General features: G+C 34.4%; 1 protein-coding gene across 2 annotated transcripts in view; it reads left to right on the top strand.

Moving 5' to 3' along the window:
* Window positions 1-12,161, top strand: part of LOC145966046 (multicopper oxidase 3-like) — an 89,575-nt gene that overhangs the window by 72,878 nt on the left and 4,536 nt on the right. For both annotated transcript variants that reach the window (XM_083089762.1, XM_083089763.1), the window contains 2 exons: window positions 10,179-10,386; window positions 11,443-11,649. In XM_083089762.1, coding sequence (XP_082945888.1) covers window positions 10,179-10,386; window positions 11,443-11,649 — 415 coding nt within the window. The remainder of the gene's footprint in view (window positions 1-10,178; window positions 10,387-11,442; window positions 11,650-12,161) is intronic.

The raw sequence follows: 12,161 nt of genomic DNA, 5'->3' as shown, positions 1-12,161 counted from the left end.
GCGTTGGCTGCCTCCAAAGATTATGAGCTAGGCCAGTTTGACATAATGACTGCATTCCTATACGGGGAACTGGATGAGGAAATTTTCATGGAATTACCTGAAGGCTGTGATACAGGACAAGGCAAATACTGCAGACTATTGAAATCTTTGTACGGATTGAAGCAATCTTCTCGACAAGGTAACAGAAAGTTTAACCAGTTTCTGTACAAGTATAATTTCACGCCAAATCAAGCTGATCAATGCATCTATAGAGGAGAAGTTAATGGTGAAAAGGTTCTGTTGTCATTATATGTTGATGATGGGCTGCTAGTTGTAAAGTCTAAGAGTGCAGTTGAGATTGTCTTAGAAAATCTGCAGAAGGATTTCAAGATAACTATCGGAAAAACAGATTACTACGTTGACCTGGAAATCTCAAGGAAGCGAGATACTAAGGAAATCTTCGTGAATCAATGCGGATATCTCAGGAAGATTTTTGAAAAATTCGGCATGAACAATTGTAAAAAAAACACTGTTCCAGTTGAAGCTGCATAGGACTAAGCAGTAAGGACGAAGAGGAAGAGGTGTATACAGTATCGTATCGACAGGCTGTAGGATCCCTAATGTTCGCAGCAGTAAACCGGCCAGACATCACATTCGGAGTTGCCAATGTAAGTCGATTCCTAGACAAACCTAATAAGGAACATTGGCTAGCCGTGAAGAAAATCTTACGATATATTAGAGGAACAATAAACCATGGTCTACTATATAGAGCTGGCAGTGATCGACTACAAGATTACGCAGATTCGGACTATGCTGGTTGTATAGGGATCGTCCCAATTGCGCACATTCCCGATCGGACACGACGACATTTTCCGATCGGACACAGACCCGATCGGACACATGCTTTCGCCCTGTGCTTTTAATGCGAAACAAAGTCTATTATTGTACAGCTCCACATGGGTTTGTGTCCGATTGGGACTGTGTCCGATCGAGACTGTGTCCGATCGGGTCTGTGTCCGATCGAGACTGTGTCCGATCGGGACTGTGTCCGATCGGGACTATGTATGTCCGATCGAGACTGTCCGATCGGATCTGTGTCCGATCGGGACTGTGTCCGATCGGGAATGTGCGCAATAGAGACTCACTCGTTGTATAGACACTTGAAAATCCACGAGTGGATTTGTATTCATAAAATCAGGCGCAGCTGTATCATGAATGTCGCAACGTTAACGGATCGTATTTCTGAGTACTACGGAAGCTGAATACGTGGCAGCAGCTGAAGGTGCCAAAGAAGCTATCTGGTTAAAGAGACTCCTGGATGCAATGGGAGACAAAACCGACAGTGTTGAGCTGAAAGTTGACAATCAGGGTGCAATAAAGTTAGCTCAAAACCCCGAATTCCACAAAAGGTCAAAGCACATCGGAGTGCGTTTCCATTTTATTCGCGAGAAAATCGAAGATGGTACCGTCACAGTCAGTTACGTCCAAACCAAAGAACAATTGGCAGACATCTTGACGAAAGGCCTGAACAAGGAAGCGTTCTGTCGATTGCGAACTGGAATTGGAATAGTCAGCGGAGATAAATGGCTACATCCATTTCTCGATTGACTCAAGTAATAGGAGTGTTAGGAAAGTTGATAAGCATGTTAATGTACTTATTAGTTATCGACTGCTTTTCCTGCTAGGACTTTATGTCATTCGCGAAATGTCGCCACCCGTGATGCTTGCATCGCAGCGAACGGTGCTCACTTCGAATATTTTGTTTGAACATACACCTCACTCACTCAGAAACGTGTGTGCGAACGTTCATAAGGTACCGTACATTCAAGCACACATACATCCTTGTCATTAGTTGCGCCACAGGAACATTTGAAGTTCATTATTTCATCACAGTTTCTTTCAAGGCCAATTTTAAGATTGACAGAGGCACTTTTAGAAAAAACGTTTGATACAAAAGTTTCTTATTTTTTTACGTATAATTCGAATCTGTAATAAAAAGTACCATGTTCCCCTAAAAAAATTCAACTTGAAAATATCATCATTTGATAGAGCGTACCCGATTTACTTAAAAATTGCTCGCGATTTTTGATAAAAGCCATTTATTTTCATTTTAAAAGGGGTGGTCGGGGACACCCTGTATATATATATATCTAATGTTTCTTTATATCAGAAGTTATGATCGTCGGAATAAATAAACCAAATTAGTTTCTCTGTAAATAAGAGATTTATATTATAACTGATATTACTATTTACACTATAAGTACAAAATTTACAAGTTACCTGTAAATAAGAGAAACGACAATTAAGGTCAATTATTCGTCTCTCTTTCACAACCCTGCTTTAATCTACTATACTGTTTGTAACAATTAATTATCTTCATATAACTTATCCTAGCACGTGCCCTTTCTTATAATTCTTCTATCTGTCTATATCTCCCTATCCTTCTCTCTACCTCGCTGTCGATTACTTCTATACTCGACGAGACATCTAACAGGTGTCATAGAAGCGCGTGCAGAGCATACTAGGCGCGCTAATTTAAAGAGAGTATATTCTCTTTACATATATATATATATATATATATATATATATATATATATAGTAAGCAAAATGTTAGCAGGTTGGCAGCAGATTGGCAGCAAATTCGATCAGAATCCCACACCAGAACCGTAGCCATCTATATCTGCATTAAGCTTTCGTTTTGGCGACAAAGTCTGTAAAACATAACCTGTCAACAAACTGTCGGCAGAAACCGAGCAGAATTTGCGCAATGCAATTTGATGTCAGATTACCAGCAGAAACAGAGCAGAATCTGCGCATGCAACCTGATGGCAAATTGACAGCAGAAACTGAACAAGACTTGTGTTTACTTTTATTAATGTTATATAAATGCAACAAAATTGATTATTACAGGTGCTAAATAAGAATATTATCGGCAAGTTAATTACAATTTTTTTCTAAAATGACATATACATATGTCATATGTTATATCGTAATATATGTTAATGTAATATATGTTATATCGTAGTTATATCTCATATAGCAAAGGACTAATTCAATTTAATTAATTTAATAATAATAAGGTAAATGATAAAAGTAAATGTAACTTGTAAAACTTGAGATGTAATTTATTTAGAATTAAATTCGGGATCGTCCCAATTGCGCACATTCCCGATCGGACACGATGACATTTCTCGATCGGACACGGACCCGATCGGACACAAACCCGATCGGACACAGACCCGATCGGACACAGTCCCGATCGGACACAGATCCGATCGTACACATGCTTTCGCCCTGTGCTTTTAATGCGAAACAAAGTCTATTATTGTACGGTTCCACATGGGTTTGCAACTTTACACGCGAAATGAGTTCAATTCACACCGCCCTGTGCTTTCAGTGCGAAACGAGGTCTATTATTGTACGATTTCACATAGGTTTGTGTCCGATCGGGACTGTGTCCGATCGGGTCTGTGTCCGATCGGGACTGTGTCCGATCGGGTCTGTGTCCGATCGGGACTGTGTCCGATCGGGTCTGTGTCCGGTCGGAAATGTGCGCAATCGGGACTCACTCTTAAATTCTTGCTTTATGCCTCAAATAGGCAGTACATGAATAATTTCCCATTTATCATATTGATTCCAATCAGTTTAATATTCTGAATTTCATCTGCTTGTATCAGGTATCAGAAATTAAAGTGATAGAAATTAAAATGATAATTGCTATACTTTTGATCTTTTATTAATATTCGCCACTTTATATACAGGGTGTCAGGGCTATCTGTTGCCAAAAAAAGCCCTTGTAGCTTACCTCGAGAGCTTTTCAAAATACTATAATAAAATATTTTTTCATCAAGTGCTTTTCGAGTTATGAGGCTTGAAATAATTTCTTAATATTTATATAAATCATAAAATATCTAATAAAATATTCATTTTTCAATTATCTTACCTTAATACTTTTATGTATAAAATAATGAAAGGAATCACTGCGGTTTAACCGCGTGCACTAAAGGTCGGCATTCATTTCTATTAAATTAAATAATAATTAAATTATATAAAGATCAAATTTAATGAATAAATTCTTGGCTCGCGTACGTGCGCGCTTCGCGTGTGTGCGTATGACGTCGACCGTCCACACATACATACCGGGATACCTTTTCTGCCGGTGCTTGTACATTGATTATAATAGAAATGTACAATAACATACCTTTTGTTACATTGAAAGTTACATATTTTAACTTTCTTATATTGAAATCAGATAGTAGAACAATGATAGGCTGCTATGTTTCTTATGACTGAAAATATTTAAGAAAAGGTGAGTTAGTACAAGACAGATTGTTGTACAGTTAATATGAAGTTCTACGAGTTTCTCGCTTTAACAACAAAATATGATGAGTTATTAAACTATTTGTGTGCGAAAAATGTTACATTTGTAACTTTCTATGCAAAGTGAAGTGTATCCCGCATCACAAACACGGGTTGGGTTAGGTTATATCTTCTGAAAGTGGAGCCCCCGCAGGGGGGCGGAACATACTGTCCACGCATGTACTTTCCAAGATGAAGCAAAATTCACATAATCTTGACCTCCATTAATCCCTTCACTGTCAGGGACCCCTATAGGGGCCAAAAAAATTTGTGCCACTTTTGCTTCATGGCCCCTATAGGGGCATTTTGAAAGAAACATGTTATTACTGTCACGATTTGATTGTCCTTGAGTATTTTAAGGTTTCTGAGGTCGCTGAATTCGAATCTGAAATCAGAATTTAGAACTTCAAAATGGCGGATCAAAATTCAAAATAATTTTGGGTTTGAATAAAAATAGGTTTCTTATCGTTTTTGGGGTCGCCGAATTCGAATCTAATATCAGATTTTCCAAATTAAAAATTGCAAATTTAACGGAGTCAATAACCGCCACGTCCTCGATTCGTGACTCTGGGTTCGGCAGAGAGCGGGATTTAAAAATAATTGAAGAGAGAAATATACAACCTTTATGTATGTCAACTATTTGAAAGTTGAGTGAGTTCGAACTCTGGTCCGCCATATTGGATTTGCTATTTTCAATTTGAGAAATCTGATATTAGGTTTGGATTTTGCAACCTCAAAAATGATACATATTTTTATTGAAATCCAAAATTATTTTGAATTTTGATCCGCCATATTGGATTCACCATTTTGAATTTTGTAATTCTGGTTTCAGATTCGGATTCGGCGACCTCAATAATATTTATACTGACGTATTCATGCAATTTTAAAAACTTTTTTCTTCAACACACTTTTGGCACGGAAAGTTTCTTTTCGCTGGACTGTGAAGGGGTTAAGAGTAAATTTTGCTTCATCTTAAGAAGTACATGCGTAGGTACAGTATGTTCGGCCCCCCTGCGGGGAGCTCCACTTTCAGAAGATATAACCTAACCCAACCCGTGTTTGTGATGCGGGATACATTTCACTTTGCATAGAAAGTTACAAATCTATGTGAAACCGTACAACAATAACCTTTATTAGTTTATAACTTTTAACACGACAAGAGATCTGTTATTGTACACGCACTGGCAGGAATGGTGTCCCGGTATGCTTGTGTGACGCTCACTGACGTCACACTTACACAAGCGAAGCGCGCATGTACGCGGGCTGGGCAGCGAGAGAGAAAGTGGGGTAGAGTAGTGGGGGGCATTCCGATGTTGCGTCCTTCGCGCACGACATAAGAGCGAGAGAGAAAACACTATAAGACGTGATACCGAGTTAGAGGTGTCCGATAGCCATCTCTCTCGCTCGACGCTCGAAAGAGAGAGTGCGAGCGAGACAGCTATATACCGCGCGGGACACCGCGCTATTTCTATACGTGTCTCTTGCGCTCTAGTATCGATATACGTACTTTTCTTTCCTTTCTTTAAGAAATGCGGCTTAACCGCGTGCACTAAAGATCGGCATTCATTTCTATTAAATTAAATAATTAAATTATATAAAAAGATAAAATTTAATGAATAAATTCTTGGCTCGCGTACGTGCGCGCTTCACGTGTGTGCGTATGACATCGACCGTCCACATACATATCGCGACACCATTCCTGCCGGTGCGTGTACATGGTGTCCGAAAATTATGTGAAGTTCGTAAAACTTTTTTTGTTTATAACTTTTTAATAAACAACGAGCGATGGCTAAAATCTTTTGCATGTTACTCAGGATAGTGACCTTGATAACATATGTCAAGGTGAAGCTCATCGGAGGTGAGTCCCCTAATATCAACCTTTACCAAATACTTTATTATAGTGTTTTGAAAAGCTCTCGAGGTAAGCTACAAGAGCTTTTGTTTGGCAATAGATAGCCCTGACACCCTGTATATTTCTGACAGAAATTAGATTACGAGAAAGTGCAGCTCACATAGCGGTAAGCTAAGGAACTATCGAATCATGCAAACTCTGTTCCGTTTCTGCCGTCAATCTGCTATCAGAGATTGTGTGCGCAGATCTTGCTCAATTTTTGTTATCAATTTGCTATCAAATTGCGCCGCACAGATCCTGTTAAATTTCTGCCATCAATCTGCCGTCAGTTATATCAACAAGTTCTGCTCGGGTTCTGTTGACAATCTTTTGTCCAATTATGTGGACAGATTTTGTTGTATTTCTACTGACATGCTGACAACATAATCGAATATATCAGTTCCTTTATACAAACTGTAATCTTTCTACCTTTAAAATTTATAATGGGCATTTGACGAAAATCTATTCTAACAGATTTGGCTATCTGAGTATATATACAGGGCGTGCAATCTGCCGCCAAAAAAAAACATAAGTAGATCTCGTTAAATCGAACTAAAAAGTCACATACCATTTAGAAAAGCACCACATAAAATTTCGAGATATTAAAGAAGATTGGTCAATCTGCATGAGTAGGACCGCGCGCGAGTCGTCCCACTGTAACCTTATACTAAGCGTGCGGCGAAGCAGTGAGTGGAGAAGAAGTGGAATAATTGTTACTAAGAAAAAATATGTAATTTACAATTAACAAAGGTTACAAATTATATATTTTTTCTTAGAAACAATTATGTTTTCTTTATACCAATTGATTTTTCTCATTATTTTGTGCATAAAAGTATTAAAGTAAGATAATCGAAAAATGAATATTTTACTAGATATTTTATGATTTATGTAAAATTAAGAAATTATTTCAAGCCTTATAACTCAAAAAGGGTAAATATTTACCTTTACACAGCCAGCCCCAAATGACTTGACATATATTGACAAGGTCACTGCCCTGAGTAACATCCAAAAGGTTTTAGGCGTTGCTCGTTGTTTATTAAAAAGTTATAAACAAAAGAAGTTTTATAAATTTTACAGAAATTTTGGACACCATGTACAATAATAAAACTTTTATATTGAAAGTTATAAAGGAATAAACATATTGAAGAACATTTCAATTTCTTTGACCTTTACATATATATCGATTATAATTAAGGATTTCATATTGGCTGTGTTCAGCAGGAAAAGCTGCTTTGCAACTGTTGTAAACTTCGTGAGCCTGATTGGTGTATACTCTTACTTTTGACTGAATCTAAGAGCATACACCAATCAGATTCACGAATTTTACACAGTTGCAAAGCAGCTTTTCCTGCTGAACGCAGCCATTGTGTCGAAAGTTGCAAACCTATGTGGAAGCGTACAATAATAGACCTCGCTTCGCACTGACTCAAGGGTGGTGTGAGGTGGACCTTGCTTCATGTGGAAAGTTGCAAACCTATGTAGAACTGTACAACAATAGACCTCGTTTCGCACTGACTCAGGGGTGGTGTGGGGTGGACCTCGCTTCATGTGGAAAGTTGCAAACCTATGTGAAATCATACAATAATAGATCTCTATTGTACAGTTCCACATAGATTTGATTTCACATAGGTTTGCAACTTTCCACGTGAAGCGAGGTCCACTTCACACCACCGCTGAATCAGTGCGAAACAAGGTCTATTGTTGTACAGTTCTACATAGGTTTGCAACTTTTCACGTAAAGCGAGATCTACCCCACACCACCCTTGAGTCAGTGCGAAGCGAGGTCTATTATTGTACGCTTCCACATAGGTTTGCAACTGTCCACACAAAATGAGATCCACTCCATATCACCTCTAAATAATTTATTAAATATTTCTTATTAAAAATGAAAAATAAATAATTAAATAACCGCATATATGTCAAAAAAAATTCCATTAAGTTCACAATATGTTTAAAGATTACGTGAAATTCGTGAAACATTTTTTGTTTATAACTTTTTAATAAACAACGAGCGACATCTGAAACCTTTTGGATGTTACTCAGGGCAGTGACCTTGACAACATATGTCAAAGTCAAGTCATTTGGGCTGGCTATGTAAAGGTAAATATTTACCTCAAAAAGTACTCAATGAAAAAATACTTTATTATAGTGTTTTAGAAAGCTTTCGAAATAAGTTAAAAGAATATTCAATAAAAATTGGAGGTTTTCATTAAAAATTTTAAAGTAGCTCTTGAGAGCTCCTCCATAGTTATGCTCAAGGTCAAATAAGTTTTGTTATTTGATGCATTTGTTGAAACCCAACAAACTTTTCTATGAAACATTTTTTCTGTCTCGTTTTCAAGATATTTTACCGGTCCAGCATTTTTTGCGCACCTTGTATATATATATATATATATATATACAGGGTGATTTATATAAAGTGACCGATGTGAATATTAGCTAAAATTGAAGAGCTATGAAAAAATTTTTATACCAAAAGATATTTGACACAGAGGGGGACATCGTACGGTACAAACGATATTTTTATAGATGAAGGCATTAAGGAGATTTCAAGATCAACTTAATTTTTTTAAATGGAACCCCCTATTTTTTATTACATATTCTTGGAGCTCATCTCGAGAGCTTTCCAAAACACTATAATTAAGTTAGTTTCCATTAAGTACTTTCCAAGTTATGAGGCTTGAAATCATTTCTTAATTTTATATAAACCATAAAATATCTAATAAAATATTCATTTTTCGATTATTTTACCTTAATACTTTTATGTACAAAATAATGAGAGAAATCAATTGGTGTAAAGAAAACACATAGTTGTTCCAAAGAAAAAATGTAATTTGCAATTAACAATTACTTATTTTTTCTTAAAAATAACTATGTGTTTTCTTTAGACCAATTGATTCCTCTCATTATTTTGTACATAAAAGTATAAAGGTAAAATAATCGAAAAATGAATATTTTACAAGATATTTTACGGTTTATGTAAAATTAAGAAATGATTTCAAGCCTCATAACTTGGAAAGTACTTAATGGAAACTAACTTAATTATAGTGTTTTGGAAAGCTCTCGAGATGAGCTCCAAGAATATGTAATAAAAAATAGGGGATTCCATTTAAAAAAATTAAGTTGATCTTGAAATCTCCTTAATGCCTTCATCTATAAAAATATCGTTTGTGCCATACGATGTCCCCCTCTGTGTCAAACATCTTTTGGTCTAAAAATTTTTTCATAGCTCTTCAACTTTAGCTAATATTCACATCGGTCACTTTATATGAATCACCCTGTATATATATATATATATATATATATATATATATATAATTATCTTTTTTTATACAGGGTGTTCATTTTAAAACTTTCTTCTCCCGTTTATTTCATGATTGACTATTTTTTGTGAAAAATGCCAAAAGGTGTCAATTTTGTATTTGAAGGGGCTACGAATTTAAGTATGTATATTAAATGTAACTAAATTTTTTTCATCCCCTTTGTCGAGGTAGCATTTTGACATTTGTTATAATAAATAACAAATAAATAAATTCTACTCCAAATTGTATCTTTTTATGTAAAACATTTCTGACATCTAAAACTTCTAAGTGTAATTTCTCGAAAAATATCCACTTAAATAAAAAAAGAAGAGTTGTATAGAGAATCAAAAGACCTTTAAAGTGTTATATCACTTGACCCCTATTGCCATTTAAGATTTTTGAAGGGTTAGCTATGACAAAGAGGATGAAAAAATTTTGTTGCATTTAATGTACTTAAATGTCCCCGTTGAAAACAAAATTGATGTCTTTTGGCATTTTTCACAAAAAATAATCAATCGTGAAATAAATGGATGGAAAGTTTTAAAATGAATACCCTGTATATAATTATGTATTAATTATTTTATATAATCACATTACATGTATTATGTTTATAAAAAATTATTAACTTAGTTTTGTAAACATTTCAGTTTAATCCACCTAATTCTACAGAATGTGGAAATGGTCTTTGTGTATATGAGTTAAACAAAATCTATTCTGCTGACGAAAATATAATATCATTAACACGTAAACCAGATTATATACTTGTACTGTCTTTTGATTTTTTTAACTACAGTGAAGGTAATAGAGAACGGTTATTATTTAACTCCAAAAATGAAGAATATAAACCTTTTTTTGGTAAGAATTGTTAAAAAGGATTATAGTGTTTTTTTGAATTAAGTTTACAATCTTTAAGTTTACAATACTAATATTTTTTTTATTATTATTTCTATGAAATATTGATATTTTTCTAAAAAGAGCCTAATATGAAAATCTTCAATAAACTATCATTTATTAATTATAAGAATGCTTTTAGTACTGCTATTATTTATATGGAGTAAAGATATTTAATATTTTAAATATTAAATATGAGATATTTAATCCCTAGTAGCACAAACATTGGCAAAATATTGGTATACTTGGCTCAATATTGGTTATATTGGAAATGTCTTGGCCAATATTTCCAATGTAAAATTAATATTGGTTGTTAACAAAATGCAAGTGTTCTGCCAATATTGCAGTGCTCATGATGACCAATATTGGCTACTAAATAAATATAAATGTGTTGCCAATATGGTTGCATCCATTATAATACCAATATTAGTTATGAAGTAAATGTAAATGTGTGCCAATATTGCACGTTCACACATTATATGTGAGCTTCGCGTGTCGTCACTAGGTGGCGAAAAGGAAAACACAACCCGAGAGTGGGACTCCATCTAAAGCAGTATAAGGCCGCGGCACAGGTCTCACGAATCACGACTTATCAGTCAAAGAGTGCGGACTATTATAGCCGCACCTCCTCTAGCTTTTGCGAGGAGCTCCAGAGCTCCATAAATTAACCACAGACGGTTAATTTTTTTTTTATGGCGAATTCCGTCATATATTAGAAACTGATCCAATGTAAAAATATTTGGGTATGTATAATTAGCCAATCTTGGTTAAAGATGAAAATAATATATTCGTCCAATATTATAATTCAATACTGGCTCAAAATGAAATCGCGTCTACTTTGCAATATTGGACCAACATTGGAAATATTGGATATATATTGTTAGCCAATATTGCTCCAATAAAGTGTACTACTAGGGATATTTTAAATTGAATATAAGATATTTAAAATATGAAATATTTAATACTTTTTAAATTTAATCTCATTCTATTTCCTATAATAAAAATTTTTTAACATTTTAGTTGCGCCAACCAGAACTCATTTAATTAGTTTGGACAACAATATTTCATATCAAAATCCACCAGCACCTCTTATTTCACAGAATGATGGATATCAATTTATGTGTGGTGATTCTTTCGTACCATCTACATGCACAGAACCATGTATTTGCACTCATGTTTATAACATCCCGCTTCAAGCAACTGTGGATGTGATGATCTACGATAAAAGTGTGTTTGTAAAAAGATATCAAAAATATAAAAAGGAAAACGTCAAGTATTCCTTTTTCTTTATAATCAAAATTAAATTCCTTTACAAAAATAAAACCTGTTCAGAATTAAAAAAGCAATTCTTTACAAAATTGCATTAAAATAAATATAAATTAATGGTCTCAAAAAATATTGATACTATAAAAGTAATTCAGTATGTTTAAAATTCAAACAAACGTAGAATCTCTTTAACCATAACAGTTCTTTACAAAAATGGCACTTCAAAAGAATATATGTAAATAAAAAATGCTATAATTACTAAAGAAAGAGTCCAAATTTAAAACTTGGTAAATGTATTAATATTAATGTTTAAAGCTTTATAAAAATATAGCTTATTGTACACATATAATGCTAACTTTATAAAAATATATGAAAATAAATATTTAGAAAAATATATGTAATAAAATTTCTTTTCATAAATGTAATTATAAAATAAATTTAAAAGAATATTAATATCAAAAAATTCTTTTTGT

Source organism: Camponotus vicinus, unplaced genomic scaffold (assembly GCF_025532165.1).
Source record: "Camponotus vicinus isolate PSW18456_S1 unplaced genomic scaffold, iyCamVici1.0 SCAF_2, whole genome shotgun sequence".
In the NCBI taxonomy this organism is placed as follows: domain Eukaryota; kingdom Metazoa; phylum Arthropoda; class Insecta; order Hymenoptera; family Formicidae; genus Camponotus; species Camponotus vicinus.
Note: the sequence above shows the minus strand (reverse complement) of the source record. Positions and strands in the feature narration are given on the sequence as shown.